The 17176-nt window shown below is 40.2% G+C and overlaps 1 protein-coding gene across 1 annotated transcript; it reads left to right on the top strand.

Moving 5' to 3' along the window:
• The first annotated feature begins 73 nt into the window (after positions 1–73).
• On the top strand, positions 74–16958 carry mrrf (mitochondrial ribosome recycling factor). Its single transcript, XM_040157208.1, has 7 exons — positions 74–195; positions 3831–4004; positions 4140–4292; positions 8294–8412; positions 13950–14041; positions 15463–15622; positions 16107–16958. Exons 1-7 carry the CDS (start codon positions 135–137, stop codon positions 16182–16184), a joined length of 837 nt encoding a protein of 278 aa, XP_040013142.1. The 5' UTR covers positions 74–134; the 3' UTR covers positions 16185–16958.
• Positions 16959–17176: the final 218 nt, after the last annotated feature.

Below are 17176 nucleotides of genomic sequence, written 5' to 3'. Positions count from 1 at the left end.
CCGCCCGCATCTCTGGGGCTCATATGGTTTCTCGCTTAAGACAGGAACCCCGCTCCTCCGGTGTAGCCCCGTGAACAGTTTCAAACTACCACCCGGACGTGGCCAAACGTCGGCGAGTGATGATGACAACGTAGATGTCAAATGTGGCTTTTTCTCTGCAGCTAACAAGCTTCTGTAAAGACTTTAAACCTGAAGGTAAGTCTAGCTTTTATGATTATTTACAATTATAGGACATAATTTGCTAAAATTAACGGTAGTACCGGGTTTAGCAGCTACGTAGAAGCGGTTTATGTCAGTTATTTGTCAGTGGCATGTGCAGGGGCAGGAGGAGTGCTTCCTGCACACCCCCATTTCAGCACCGACCTTCACACCAATTCGCTTACATAAGTTTTAGGACCTGCTAGTTATCATAATTATGTGTGTCTTTCTGTTACTTCTGTTACTAATATAGTATCTGTTTCAACAGCCGCCTTTTTTTCTCGTAATTTTACTCGAGTGTCAATTAAAAAAAATAAAGCTCCTACTCAACCTGGTGCCACCTGCAGGACTGAATGACATAAGAAAAATGTTTTTGGGAAAAAAAAAACCAAAAACAAAAAAAACCGAAGTGTCATTTTCAGTTTCCAGGGACACTTTTTGGTAGAAATCAGACATATTATGGATGTACTCAACATCAGTCAGTCAAGCCAGATGACCACATAAGTAGTTTCCTGTTACTTAAATAGTACAGTGTGTTTATAGTGTGACCTAGTGCTTAAACGACTAATCTAAGAGGCGATTGACAGATTAAATTGATTGCCAACAGTTATGGCAATCGTTTAAAAAGGCATTTATCAAGCAAAAATGTTTTGCTGGTTCACGCAAGGACACTTTGCTTTTTTCTTCTTTATAGCATTTTGGACTGGTTACTGGGGAAAAAAAAGCAATTTGAAGATGCCACCATGGGCTCTAGGATGAACATTTTCCAGCATTTTCTGACACTTTATAGACTAAAAAAATAATCAATTAAACAAAGAGAGAGAAGGAGAGAAATTAATTGACATTTGAAATAATTATCAGTTGCTGCCCCAGTGTGAGCAGTTTGTTTGACGAGGCAGAGCATTGTCAGGTACTCGGCCGCATTATTTTCTGCTCAAACTGTAAAGTGTACAGAGGGGAAACCATGCGGGCTCACCAGCTGGCTTCTGCCGCTGGAAGCAGCAGAGGTGTGTCTGCAGCTGCTGCTGTGTGTGAAATCTACAGGATATGAGGCTACAGTATCCCACTGAACACCTGTGCTTCACTTTTTCTGCTTGACTTCCCCTCTAAAGAGATCTGTCACTGTCCCACATCTCAGCCTATCTGCTCTGCCGCAGTGCACCTTATCGTATCAGAATGACAGGAAACCTGCCAGCCAGGGATGCCTGTTATGGGTTTGTGTTGTAGGTGGTGGTCCACAGTCTCGCCTAAATGTTGCAAGTGGAATATATGTGGACATCAAGGACATGAAGATCAGTACTGTTTACAATCCACAAATTACTCATGATGGGTTATTTCAGGCTGATTCTGATATAGTTTTTGATTCAAAACTTCAAAGTGCATTTGTTTGAGGGGAAAAAAACTGCAAATAGATTTAAATTTCAATAAAATAAAGGGTTTGGTATTTTTCCACCAGAATTTTTTTGGTGACTAATCAAACATATCTTTGAGAGGTAGGTTTCACTGCGTGAGTTTGGACTCATGACTACTGATGAGGGGTCTTTACTTTTTTCTCTTTTTAAATTCAAACAATGTTTGTCTATTATGCCAAGTTAAAAAAATACAATGTTTTATGATACAGCAGAATGATTTTCTTGTATTATGGGAAGAAAAAAATAGTCTTATTAACCACCAGTGTACATGAAAACACAAAATTTCTCTTGAAATAATCTAATTTCAAACTCTCTGAAACATGTGAATAACTTTTGAGCTAGAAATGTATAGAAAATTAAAAATTTAAATTCCCAACTCTACCTTTACTCTTAACATGTCAAAAATATTTTTCAAACTTAGATATGTAAGTCTACAGTCAATTCACTGATCCAGATGGTAAGATGTCCAAAAAAAAAAAATAGTCAAACAAATGAATTATTGGATATTTAATTAAAGCCTCTTGTATGGGTAGAGAAACAAATTCAGCTTTTTAGTCTCTGCTCCATTTTGTTTTATGTTTTGTTGTGCTACAAGCTGAAAATAATTCCTAATGGTCATCATTTCCCGTGGAAAAAAAGTGTCTCAAAAATATGATGCATTTGAGAAAGCTCCTCTCATGTGTGACCAGATAGTTTTTACTGCAGCGGTATGGTTTGTTTCTCCTCACTGCTTAAAGTTTTGAGTTATAAATACACACCAGACAATGGACGGTGTCAGTCAGGCTGCACTACACTGCGAGCTGTTCACAGCCACTGACTGTGAAAGACCGGCTTTAGTGAATGTTTGTGTCTGTGGGCTTCGATATCTCAGAGTTTGTCTGTGCTTGTGTGTACGCTGAGGTTCAGTGACACAGTTCACACACAAGAGCCAGTTTGCGAGGTGGGAGGTGGTTCGGCCATAGAAAAGACATGGCTTGTCTCATGGTGTTGTGTGTTGTTTTTTTTTTTTTCTTCTTTGAATGGGAGGTTCCCCTTCAGGAATGCCCAAACAACTGGGCATGGGCTGAGTGCAGACTTAGTTGTATCCCATAGATTTGTCTGTGTTTAAGAGGAAGAGAAAGAGAATGGTGACTAAATGTAAGTGCATGTAATGTAGCCTGTGGAGTTGAGTGCAGGAAGTTCTACCATAGCAGGGATGTGTGATTGGGTGTGTAGGAGCCTATTTTCTTCATCTGTGCTTTGTATTGTCAGAGAAAATCTCCTTAAAGGCACAGTCCGTGATCCAATCAGTGAAACTCAGTTACTCAATTAGTTGATCAACAGAAAAATATCTTTAATAATCTCTTTTAATTTTATTAGTCATTTTTTGTGCAAAAAAATCCAACCATTCCCCAGTTTCAGCTTCTGAATTGCTGTTTTTCTTCATCTTATGTGATGGAAAACTTAACATCTTTTAAGCGTTGGAGTTAGTCAGACAAAAGACGACTTTGGAAGACATCACCTTGAACTTTAAGAAATTGTAGCAGGCATTTTTCACCATTTTCTGACCTTTCATGGCAGACATTTTGGCTTGTCATGGCAGGACATCTACTATACTGTCCATGTAGATATTGTGATATAAAATTAGATTTAATATGGTAAATTGGATAAATTGCATACATGGATTTTATCTATATTGTACACTCCTATGGGGAATTTTTCCTAACATGTTTAAGGTTTGTAAACCGCAAAACAGGCCACTATTTTTGATGATGATTAGTTGACAAACACAAGAAATACTGATTTTCATCTGTATGTTGATTTCTTGAGCTACTTATCATTTATATGGTCAAAATTAAACGTAGGTCCTCTAAAGAAAAAAGGTTACTCCTTTATAGACTGCAAAGAGATATGGCTGACATTGCAAAGAAAATATTGTATTGACTTCTTTGGTTCTACTTTTTCTTTTCATCATTTTTGTTGCAAATGATCATCAAATAGTTGTCAAGCGAAAAAGGAGACTATGGCACTCCAAAGTCAGTGCAAGATGTAGGCCTACCTCCTACTGGCTGATAGGAGTTATTACTTCATTTTCATAAATATTACAACTGATTTCAAGCAATCTGTGAATAACCTGTAATTCTATGAAAATAAATCAAATTATTTTACTCTGAACTCAGTTGCGCTCTTTTTCTATTTTTCTTCTAACATCATTAAATTTGTATGTATGTTCTCACTTAGTTATGGCTTTAAATCATCTGAGCCTGCTGCGACCTCTGCTGTGTCAGGCCCTGGTGCGACAGTTCAGGTCTCCCCTCGTGGCCACCTCCAGGGTCAGTGTAGCGCTACCGCCGCCCAGCACCACCTGTTACCCTGCTGCATGCACCAGGTTCTATGCCACCAAGAAGGCAAAAGGTCAGTGAGGAGATTACAAACACTGGAGTTCACATTTGTACGACCACTGGATGTGGGCTACTTGATTAGATATTATTTGTCTTAGAGACGAATCTCCATTCCTCAGTCCTTCCTTCCCTCTTTTCGTCTTCCAAGCAAAGGCAAAGGGCCAGTCAGCTAAGATGAATATTAATTCAGCTCTGGTGGAGGACATCATCAGTCTGGATGAAGTGAAGGAGGACATGACAGCTGTTCTCAGTGCGCTCAAAGATGACTTCACACGCAACCTCAGCATCCGAACCTCTCCAGGTATTTAGCTTATCTCTATTTCTTTCCTGGACTCCCTCTCACGTTTTTCTGTCTGTCTGTGTGTCCTCTCATCACTTGCGTTTTGTTTCTCACACTTTACACTCTCAAGTACACAACTGAACAGTTACCAAAAAGGTAAAACCTGCACAAATACTTGCAAGTTCAAAATTTAAGTCACCTTATAGAAAACCTTTTTAACACCACACCACATACTTTGGGACATAAATCAGTAAGCCTTCTTCTTTACATCTACCTGACAAATCGCCAAAGGGCTAAGAGTGAGGAGAGCCCTGTTTGACCTCACCTTGACCCCGGTTTGACCTCTGTTTCCCCAACTACATCCGGGTCATGACCCCTTTGCCTCTGGGTTCTAACAAATGGGAGCTGGGCTCGGGGTAGTCAGAGGTGGGGTGTATAATGGTAGCTCCCGTGGGAGGAGGCAGCCGCTGGAATAAGACTTCAAAACTGAAAGTGTCTTGAGTTTCTCCTGCTTTTCCTCCTCATCTGATATTTCGCTCTCTCCGACTTTTGATTTGCTTACTGTGTAGTCGTTTTCTTTTACACAACATGCAGGCAACAAAAGTGCAAACACAACCTTGACTTTTATGGTTAAACCCCCATGTCTTGTCTTGTAGACTTTGTCCAACTGTTTCACTTTTCTTCATTCGTTTGTCTGTCCAGTTTTCATTTTGTTCCCAACCTCTTTTTTCTTCCACCATTCATCATTCAACAGTTTTTTGTTCTGAGTCACTTTCTATCTTCAGCCCCTCCCTTTATCCCTGTTTTACTTACTCTTCTCTTGTTTTTCCAATTATTCCCAGCTTTATATTTTGGCCTCTGCTCGTGATATTTTCAATCTCTGTCTCATTCCTGTGAATTAAAATTTCTTAAACTTTTCCCCCATGAACAAAAGTTCAAGAATTCTGAGACTTCCCTGCTTCACTCCCTCCATCTCTTCTGTTCTCCCTCTGTGTCTCTCGCCATTCTTGCCACCGTCCCTCCATCCTGTCATCCTCCCTGTCTTCTCCCTCCATCTGTGTATCCCCCACTGCTCTCCTCCACACCGTCCATCCCCCTCTCTTCTGTCCAGATGCACAGTAATCCAGGGAGGCAGCAGGACTTAGAGCTGACAGGAGAGATGAGATGGTGGAATGGAATGACGTCAGTTGTCTGAATGTGTGTGCGATTGTGTGTGTTTGTTCCATGATCCTCTCATCTGGCTCTCATTAAGCTCGTGTGTGTGTGTGTGTGTGTGTGTGTGTGTGTGTGTGTGTGTGTGTGTGTGTGTGTGTGTGTGTGTGTGTGTGTGTGTGTGTGTGTGTGTGTGTGTGTGTGAGTGGATATGATATGCATTGTTGTGTGTTGCCATGAATGCATACTGTATGTGTGCATGTGTTTGTTTGTGTGTGGCCTATAGCAGAAAGTCACAGATAGATGCAGAGAGAAGGCATCAGTGCAACGACCCCCACTCTGTGACCACCACTCTTAAAGTGAAACTTTGGGACTTTGAACAATAACTACAACAGTACAGGAAAAAATATTTTGGAATACCTCAAAACACCTTTTCTGTGCCTAGAGGACCTATAAGTTGAAGATAAGTAATACATAATCATAATAATAATCATAAGTGTTATTTATAAAGCAGTTGTCAAAAAAGCTCTGCTTGAAAACATAATTTGAACTAAATCTGTGGTCAAGTGAAGTGGTCTGACAATAGCAAAAAGGGGACTTCTTTGTGGATAAGATGTCTAATAAGACTAAGAGTCTACAGCGGTGCTAGTGGCTCTGTAAGGATGTAGCATTTCTTCAAGCTAAATGCTAACCTCAGAACATGCTAAACCCCTAAACTAAGACGTGTTAGCATTATCTCAAAGCACATCTGTGCTCAAGTACAGAGCTGCTGGTTTCTTGACAGAAAGTGTCATAAGACCTCAAGAGTTCTTCATTGCACTTTAAGGTTGGGTTCGCGCTTAATCTGGCTGGTGCGGTTTAAACAATAACTGACAAGCTTGCTCATTTGGTCCAGTTAACTTAGGCTGGTGAGGACACTGTCATTCGAGCTCTGGTGCAGACCGAACAGCTGCACACCTGATATGAAATGTCCACCTTTTACAGCTAACCTTGGCAGCTGGGGGTGTTTCAACCTTGTATGTGCTTTTGGGGGCATTTTGCCTTTATTCCAAGGTGGACAGTAGAGAGGTGATAGGAAATGAGTGGGGAGAGAAGGAGAGCTGACATGCATCAAAGGTCTCTGGGGAGGAACTGAACTGGGGGTGTTTCAGTCATAGTATGGTTCCCATCGTCACCACTAGGTCGCACGCTCATATGTAGTTTACAATTGATGTGGCCTGATTAATGTTTTGTCAGTGACTAAAACTCAAAAAAAAATTTTTCGAGTTTAAAAGCAAAATATGTGTAGCGTACAATTATATTATACCGTATATAATATGTAATTTATTATCACCATGTCACATCATATGGAATATTTTGATAAAGAACAATTTTTGCCAAATTTCTGATATTTGGCAGATGCTCTCTCAGCCGTCATCCTCTGCCCGTCTCTCAGCCCCCCGTACCCTCTCCTCACCCTCCATCTTTGTAGTTAAAGAAATGACTGTCTGTATGTCTGCCCTCCTAAAGTACTAGCAGATGTGCAGGTGCTCATTGTCAAGGCTCAGGTAACAAAGATGGACAGGCAGAAGGTCACAGATATGGACACGAACGGGCTGCATATGCACATAGATGCACGAAAATGGATGTTTGAAGTCGAAGAGGGAGACAGAATAATTGGCAGGTAGACAATATGTCAGTGACTCAGCTGGGGTGCGGCCTTTAAAGAATGGGTATTCAGTTCATCACATTATACCAACCATTTATTTTTAATTTCTTCTTCTACGTCTAATCTCTGACCCGTACATCTGACCCATTTTTTTTTCTTGCCTTTGAAATCATATGATAAATTGATCATATAGAGAAAATTACACACATAAGTACACACCAGCAGCAGCAGCAGCACAACCCCCACTGGGTAAGCAGGGAGCAAGTGATGTAAGGCAGAGTTGGAGAAGAAGGAAACAACTGCATCTGAGGTTAGCCAGATGGAGGAGAGGGAGAGAGGGAGAGGGCGAGAGGGGTGGATGGGTGGAGTGACGGAGGAACAGGAGAGATGAAGGGGGAGATAGAGGGAGGGTGGGAGGAAGGGAGAGAAGTCAGCTCAGGCTGGCAAATTTACCTTTGCTTCTCTCACTGTTGACAGGGAGGAGAGACAATAGATCATGGAAACTCATTACAGCATGACACTGGTTCCTTTTTTTAATTTACTCATGCAGTTTGTGGCTTCTGCTGCACATTCATCTGTCTGTCTGTCTTTTTATTTGTTAATCTGAATTTCTGGCTGAAGGATTGTATGTTTTCCTTTTATATTAAGTTTGCATGGGAAAAGTGTCATCAAACGAGCAAAGCAAAAACCATATTTACCAGACCCGACCAATACTGGATTTTTCGGGGCCATACCAATATTGATACTTGAGAACAAAACAAATCTGACAACAATATGTTGGTTAATATTCTTTTTTTTCTTTTTTCTTTTTTTTTACATAAACACATAACATTCACAAGCATTTTTTTTATTAATATATGTTTTAATAAAGATATTTTACAGATAATATAAAACATAAACCTTATAGTCAATAATGACAGTAACACTAGATATAAGGTGACAGTAAATTTTGTAGCTATATATGAAATCAAACTTTTTTTTTAAATATATAAGAATATCTACAAAAATATATTCAACTTGAATTTAGAAAAATAAACTCCAATATATATAAAATGCCTTCAAAACATTTATTGCTACACTTCACAAATGCTGATATATTCAGTATTGGACAATAAAAAGACGTGCACAGTCAGGCTGACTGCCCTAATTTTGTTCCTTAAATTGTCAATGTGGGTAAATAAATAAAGTAAATAAACAATTCCATTTATCTGTATTTGTTTAGGAGCTTTGGATCACATTGTGGTGACAACTCAAGATGGAAAGTTCCCTCTCAACCAGCTGGGTCAGATCTCCATGAAATCACCTCAGCTCATTATGGTCAACATGAGCAGCTTCCCTGAGGTAAGACGATTACAAGCACACACGCGCGCACTCTCTCTCTCTCACACACTCTCACACACACACACACACACACACACACACACACACTGAGCCAAACACAACAACCCACACCAGTGCAGATTCTCCCTTCTGGTATTTGTTTGTCGCATACAGACAAGGGCACAGTAACTAAAAGCTTTATAAAAATAATCCAAAGCACAGACAGACAGTCCTCGCTGGAGGAAAAGTGAGCCAGACCAGAACTCGAATCCCACATCAGTCTGTGTAAATGAAACCTGACCTGTCCCTCTCTCCAACTGTGTCTCAGATGCTAATTGATTGATGATTCAGGGAGCCCTTTGTTCTGGGGTGAAAGATAGCAATAAGAAACTAAACTCTGTGTGTGCATGCGCTGAGATGTGGTTATGCCTCCGTGTGAGTTGTCACAGAATAGGAAATGACCTCATTTTACCCCCAGGTTAGGAAGGAATAGATTATTTTTCTTTTTTCACTCCCTTTTCTCCCCCTCTTTTCCTTTGTAAATGACACAACACTGTACTAATCAAAGCTCTAGAAAGAAATTTCACACATGGGGGCAAAGTAGAGCTTTTTTGGCCAGACTTTCTGATGTTCTGGAAAATCTAAATGTGCTTTTTTAGCATTCAACACAACATTATGCAATCATATATCCAAAGATGATCACGACTGATGATTTAGTTCTCTTTGATCTCATTAGCCATCGAGCCACTATAGAAGTACATGGTGGTTTGTTTGAGATGCAGCTGTTAGCAGATTCAAAGGTTAAACTTTTTCCATATACGTACAATGTGCATCATGTAGTGAAATGCTTGTTAGAATGCTCATATGACTGAAACATTCTTTGTGTAAATGACAAAAAACAAGAGACTAGACTACCGTAGTACACAAAATTAATGTAAAATGTGAAGTTGAGGTGATAAATTCCACCCAATAAACCCATACCTTTTAATAAGTTTATTTGCATGGTATGGTGAAAGTGTGACAAACACAAATACATCTCTTTAGTATGAAAATCTAAAATAGCAAACATGAACAAGAAAATAAAAGAATAATATATACCACCCGAGAACTGAAGTCAGTTTAGATGAATAGGAATAATGAATGACACCACCTTACAAGTGATGCTGCCCTAAATAATATGTTACTCAGAGGCCAGCTAATATAACAATGATTACAGATTTAAAAAATGCATAGTTAATTGCAAGAATTAAAATGCAGAACAATAAAACATGATTTAAAGGGCTTAGTAGAGAACAAAATTAAGAGATGTGAAAACCTTGACCCGCTGGTGGCACTAGAGGAAAAGTCAGTAGATCACCAAAGTCAGTGGACTTCATCCTCTGGGGACCATGAATGCTTGTTTAAAATTTCATGGCAGTCCATATGATAGTTGTTGAGATATGGAACAACCAGCCAATATTGCCATCCCCAGAGTCGCACCACTAGCATGACTAAAAATAGACACAATAAAACAGATGGTGGAGGAAAAAAGGCTGAAGACCTTATGGACAAGCAGTAACCCCTTCTAACACAAAAACCTTAACCTGTTCCAGAGTTTAGAGAACTTGTCCACAAATTTACAATAGTTTTTCAAGAATTCAAAGATATTAACCAGTTTTTATAAGCGTACATGACTTTCAAAGGCAGTTAGTTCTTGTAGAGAACCACCTGTCTGTTACCAAAAAAAAAAAAAAATGGTTTTGCAAATATCTTCTTCCTCCACCTTCTGTTTTAGTACCTGTCATGGTTAGTGACACTGAGGGCTGTGGTTTCACCTCTTTGTTCTCCTTTGTACCAATGTCACAAAGCAACTTGCAAATCTAAGTATATATCAGCATCTCAAATCTGGAAATCCAGCCTTCAACCTGAATCAGGCTGAATGGTCCACCGGTAAGTCTATTTCCTTCCCTGAAACTCCAACCACAGACCACACACACGCCAACAGCCCCACTCATGCACACACACGCTACCCTGTCATGCCCTACCCATTACCCGTGTTACCCATGTCTCACACAGGGGTGAGTCCTCAGTACCCAGAGCTAATAGGCTTATAATGATGCCGATCCATTACCAGCCACTCCAGAGGCCCTACTATTGTTTTCTATTCATTCATTTGGAGCGGCCTGCGAAGACACACTGGAACTAGCAACAGCCAACAGCATGCTTAGATCAGGAGGCAATCTGGTGTATGCGCATGTGTTTTAGGATGTGTGTGTGCATGTTTAAGCATCCCACCACTTTGTTTTCTTCAGAAATCCCTTTTTAAACATGCACGCACACACATTCCTCTACACTCGCCTCTTTGCTTTGAACCAGGCCGTCAGCGTTTGATGTGAAACTTCAGTGTAATTTCTCTTCCTTTTCAACATATTAACCAGAACCCGCTCGGCCTTTCCAGAGAAATTCCGCTCGGTTTTATGTAACCACCAGGGTGGACGCTGGAGAGAGGAAATGGTGATGAATTTGATGCTGAGAACAATCAAACATAGGTATGGGCTGAATCTATCACCCCACACTCAAAGAGATCAACCAGAGGCCTGTGCCCTGGATGATTTTAACAAAGGAGAAGAAATTTCATGAATTGGTTTAATGCACACACATAAATTCCTTTAATCTCGCTGCTATTTCTTTCCCCCAGCGGAAAAGGCAGAGGAAGCTGTCAAGAAAGGGGAGTAGGGTGGAAAGAGGTTTAAAAAAAATATATATAACAGAAAATGATATGCTCTTATTCCTTGCATTGCACATTTGCATTCTTTGTAAAGCTCAGCTAAGGGAATTGTCATGTGGTTGCAGAATTGGTTTGAGGAGTGTGACTTTGTTTTCAGTAATTCAAAGGATTTGGCTTCCTCCCCCCTGTGCGTATGTACTGTTTAACTGCAGCTCTCTGGTTCTAATGTAGCGTTTGCTGGACCGAGGGATTGTGTTATATTTGGTGGATGTCTTTATGTTTTACATATGTGAATGCTGTTTTAATATTTACCAGTTTCATGCAAGCTTCTTTCTCTGCCTCCCTGCTGGCCCGCATGCCTTCCAGACAAATAAAAATATTCTTTTAAATAAAATCACAAAGAACTCACTAGATCGGTTCGCTAATATTTTAGGACTGTAGACCAACACTTTCTCGGAACCTCTTAACATCTTGTTTTGTGATATCATGTAGCATTTACGCCACAGCTGCCTCTCAGGCCAGTGTCCACATTGACACTGAATCACTTGTTCCCTCACAAAACACATTATGCTCTTCTTTTCATTCCCCTCTGATTATCTGCATCCTTTATGAAGAGGACAGATGGTGTTTGGGAAATATTAGCTTCATTTTTTAAAAAGTTTCCCAAGAAGAGATATTTTGGACAACAGCTGAGTAGAAGGTAATTTTGTGCAGATGTTTTCATTTCTAGGGATAGTTTAGACCAAATTTACAATAGGCAGAAATTATTCTTGACTAGAGCTAAGCCGACATATCGGCTGATGTGAGTATGCCGGGCAACAACATCATGCACGATGATTCCAGATTTGAAAGGAATCTAATGTCCATTTTCACCGGTATGAGACTGATCTTTACAGAATCACCTTGCAGTAAAAACATTGCATTTGCAGACAGTGTAGTGTTGGATCAATCTGTGGAATTAAAACTGGATCCTAAGGTATGCATTATGACTGAATGGACAGAAAATGGGCTCAGTCGGTCTGAAATATTGCCGCTCAACCTTTTGTTCAGTTGTCACCATCATGGCAATTGTACCTGTCTAAAAACAACAATATATCCATATCTTGCAACACTGGTAACGTAAATGTTTCCAAATGCCAAATCTATTGTCTCCTGCTCTCCACTAAATTGGTTTAGCCCAGCAGAGATTACACCTCCCTTTCAGCTCCACATTAGATAATGACCTGGCCACATGCAAGACCTGGACACAATAAAAGAAAAATGTTTACGTACATTCTTTGTTAAAGTGAGTAAAGTCATACAGAAGCACTGTAAATGCGTTCCTATGATTACATTCATCATCTTAAGGCAAGACCTTTTTATATGCAGTCTCTGGGCAAGACACTACAGGTGAACAGGGAAAAACTTATAACTAATAGATATCACCATGAAACATCCCCAGTTGATTACTTACATTAAAACTAATATTTTTTTGTATTACAAGTTTTCTAGAATTTTATGTGTAAATATGCAGATTAGACATTATCATACTAAATATTAGCTATTTTGCATAAATATCCAGAACAGAAATCTGATCATTTGATAAAGCCAGGTTCAAAATTCTTGTTTTATTCAGTTGACACAATAGGGTCAAAGGGGATTTTGGACATCTCTTTTTATCACTCCATAAATCAGAAAATACTGTCAAAAGCCATAAAAAAAATAATTTTTGCCATGTTTTTAGGAATAAAATGTCATGTAAGTCAGGCTATGAATGATATATGAACAAACCCCTCTCTAGAAACTTTCAGAATATAGACATGAATAAAACTGTAAAGTTTGGTCTAATTGCTACTCAGTTAGGGATTTCTGGCTGAGTATGAGAAAAAACTCATTTTGAGAAAACGTATGGGAATTTTTATGGGAAACCACTTTTATCACACATTATCTGATACAAAGGAAATGGCCATGTTTGGGTCTGCTAACATTGTGCAGGAAGGAGAGCTATTTACAGCCGTGCCAGTGATGGCATGGCGCAGACAATGATCGCGGTACTGCATGTTGCGTTAGAATGCTAACTTTGGTGGATTTAGGAGAAATTTACAGACACACATAGACAAAGTATTAAAATAAACACCCTAATGTGTATTTTGGTTGTTTTCTTTCCATAACAGGTCTTCTAAAAGGAGACCTGTTATGGAAGCAAAATAGCTCAAAATCTCAAAATGGACTAGTGCATGAAAAAACATTTGTTTTGCCTGCCATGTCCCATTTTCGATGGGGCCAGACATACTCAGATCATCACCTTATTACTGTTACTGATGTGCATGTAAATTTGCCCAGTGTCTTCGTTAAATTACCGAAAAGCTACATTTTATTTTTGGAAATAAATGTGTCAACATTAAATGCACATACGCGCTCCAAAGCACATATGCGTATGTGTTTGTGTGTGTATGTGTCCCTATCCATATATCACACACAAGTACAAGCAGACTCTCCTGTGAGGTCACCAGGGGTCAGCGCCCTGCCCTGCAACCTCTCAGTCCTGTCCCACAGGGCTGAGCATTGACAGTGGCCCGAGGCACTTCCACACTGCATGTGCTTCCCCTGACAAACACACACACACACACAGAGACACACTACATACACAATATAACACCTTAATGATTGCCAGCTGGAGCTGGACCACTACCTGCAGTTATAGTGCTGCTTTTCAATTCACGCCAGTGCTCAAAGCGAAGCACAAATTCGTGTGTGTGTGTTTGTTTTTCTGTGTGTGTGTGTGTGTGTGTGTGTGTGTGTGTGTGTGTGTGTGTGTGTGTGTGTGTGTGTGTGTGTGTGTGTGTGTGTGTGTGTGTGTGCGCCGCCCCAGGCTACAACGGCTGCCACCCATGCCCTGAGAGAGAGTAGCATGAACCTAAACCCAGAGGTGGACGGGACAATCATCAAGGTGCCTGTTCCCAAGTGAGTCTCTTTCTCACACACACAAAAACACGCACGCACCCAAGGGCAGAATCGTTTTCCTCCCTTTCCATCTTTCTCTTTCACTTTTATGTCTTATGTCATCCCTCTGTTTTCCCACTGCCTCTATTTGATATAAACATATATTTGAACTTCTACTAGTCCTGAAACAATTGTGTGATCAGATTAATCAATTACTGAATTGACAAAATGTTGATTGTAGTATTTGTTTATTTATTTATTTATTTATTTTTCTACTGTTATTCAGACAAAACAAGCATTTTAAGACATGCGTCTGGGCTCTGGTAACCTGTGACAGGCATTTCATAGTATTTTTGAAATTATGGACCAAATGATCAATACATACTGTAAATCAACGAAATATTCAGTACATTATGTAGATTATTCTAACTAAACCTTACGGTAAGTCTCACCCATGGTTTTTGCATTTCAGTCTATTAATAAATCCCTTAGTCTTCATACACTGAACTGTAACTGACAGAATTATTGACTTTTGGTTGTAGATGTATAGAGAATCCCAATGTTTTGATGTGACGGTCGGGTCACACTCTGTCTCTGTTCTGGCTAGACATCCCTCTCTCTGTGTCTGCCAAGTCAAACAACTTCACACACAACTATACGTCACTCACTCACTCACTAAACCACTCTGTGTGTATATATAGTATGTTTTTTACATATACACACATGTGCATGTATGTCTGCATGTACAAATGCCAGCCTGCATGTATGTGCGTGTGTGTGTGTATGTGTATGGAGCAGCAGGTGTTTGTCTGGCAGAGGAGGGACACAAGAGTCAGACTGCTTTCCCCCTGCAATCAGTCTCGGCACGCTCCGAGCCACCATTTGCATTTCCAAAGAGAAGGCACTCCTTGATTGGCCCTGGAATCAGTAATTAGGCTGTATTGTTTGCGGTAAATAGACGCTGCACTTGGATTGTTTGCAAATAGTCCCAGAGGCAAAAACAACGAAAAAAAGCCAATTAAGGACAAAAAGGGAGAGTGTAATGGGAAGTAGGATTTTCTGAGTGATTAGCAAATGCAAAGTTGTTGGAATGACGGATGTTTCAGCTCTGGTGTAAGACTTCGGGAAGTGATTGTTGTTATATGGTTGCTATGAGTCAGAACTAAAATGATTGGACTAAATGCCTACAAGCAGATAGCACCCCATTTGCACAACTGAGAACATCGTTTTTTCTTCATTTTCTTTCCGCACATTTATGCATTTCTCTGTTTTCCATTTTCTGTACATACTAGGAGTATACAGGGCTATAAAAAGAGCATGGATGACCGTTGTTATAATCCATACTTGTCTCCCAGCGATTCTTCTCTTTTCTTTTTTCCTCCTCTGTTTTACTCTTTGATCTTCTCTCTTTTCTCCTGTCTCATGTCCTCTCTACCTTGCAGAGTAACACGGGAACACAGAGAGAACCTGGCCAAGCTGGCCAAACAGTTCAGCAACAAGGCTAAAGACTCACTGAGGAGGGTGCGATCTAACGCTGTGGCACAGGTCAAAAAGGCGAAGGAAGGACACTCTGAGGACACCATACGACTCGTAGAAAAACAGGTACGAGACAAGGAGAAGAGAAGAAACAGAAGTGCTATTACACATAGAGAGACAGAGGCATTTAGTTAGTTCCATAAAGCTTCTTAATTGATAGTTCAGACTGATACGGGGAAGTTTGGAGGAAGGTTGAGATGAGTGGACAAATGTGAGAGTTGAATCACTAAACTGATGAGACTTAACGAGGTGAATGTTAATTAGACTCTACTAAGACTAAGACTAATTCTAAGACCTGAGACTATTGAAACCGCAGCCTAAACCATCCAAGGGTGGAGCTTTTTCTAAAGTGACATTATACCTAAAGCTTGAAGTCACTTAGTATAATAATGGTAGTATTTTACTGTACTTTGTAAGTTCCAAATCTGCACCACAGAGAAATTCATCATCAGTCCAGTCACATTCTATCACATCGCAGCCACATAATGTGGCTGCTAATCTTTACAAGAGGGAGTTTTATCTTTTTCCATCTTCCCCTCTGTCTTCACAGATTCAGCAGATGGCAGACAACATTGCAGCGGACATTGACAAACAGCTCGCAAGCAAGACCAAGGAGCTGTTGGGCTGACAGTAAAAAGAGTAACGCAGGTCATCTTTCTGATACTGTATCATCTGGTTATAGCTCAACCTACAAATGGACATACACAACAGGAGCAACATATCAGTCTTAAATGTTGGTAATAGACAGTGACTGGATCACGTTGAGGAAGTAGTTTTTGAATCCCACAGATAAACAAGTTTTGGAGCCTGTAGTACATGTTTGGGTTCTCCTGGTAGACACTGGGCTTTGGTTCCTGTCCAAATCACTGGCAAGGATCTTCTCTTTGCTGCTGCGGGATATTTGTGTTTAACCGACAGGGCATAAAAAGACATTGGCATGGAAACAGCAACGACAGACTGCCGGTCACCTCCCTCCTCCCTTGTTACCCTTCCTGTCTTCAGACAAACTCCGAGCGAGGGACGAATGGACTTTTAATGGGATTTGTGGGCCTCCTCTGAAACAAACCCTTTGCCACAAGGGCTGTCTGTTTATGTAAAACAAGCACACCCGTCTGAATGTAAACTGGCTGCAGGTCTGTCATGGTGGCAAGAGCGAGAGAGAAAGGGAGAGAGAGTTTATTCCAGAGACGCAGGAACCAACTGAACAGATATCATTAGCGTGTTGCCAAACATTTGTTTCACATTGATTCAAAGTCTGTTAAAAATGCACTTGAGAAAAAAAAAAAGCTCTTTAATTTCTGCCCATGTCTAGGATTGATAATACGGCTACTCGCTTTTAAACACAATAAAGTTGGGAAAGTAACATTATTGATGGACTCCATTAAAGAAACACTGCTTTGTACCATGTGCGTCATCTTTCTCTCTCTGTTTTCTTTTTTGGTTTGAAGTCGCCCCCTCCTCCATTAGTTAGAGTGATAATGGAGTTTTCCTGTGTACAGACCTCGAGGCCCCAGCTGCTGGCACCACAACTGTCCATTAGGAAAAGAGGCTTTTAATGTTCTGCACTTGGCCCTCTTTGTAAATAGCTGCACTTTTAAAGCCACAGTCAGGAATTGTAGT

Source organism: Xiphias gladius, chromosome 20, assembly GCF_016859285.1.
Source record: "Xiphias gladius isolate SHS-SW01 ecotype Sanya breed wild chromosome 20, ASM1685928v1, whole genome shotgun sequence".
NCBI classification, from domain to species: Eukaryota; Metazoa; Chordata; class Actinopteri; order Istiophoriformes; family Xiphiidae; genus Xiphias; species Xiphias gladius.
This window is presented reverse-complemented; position numbering and strand designations above follow the sequence as displayed.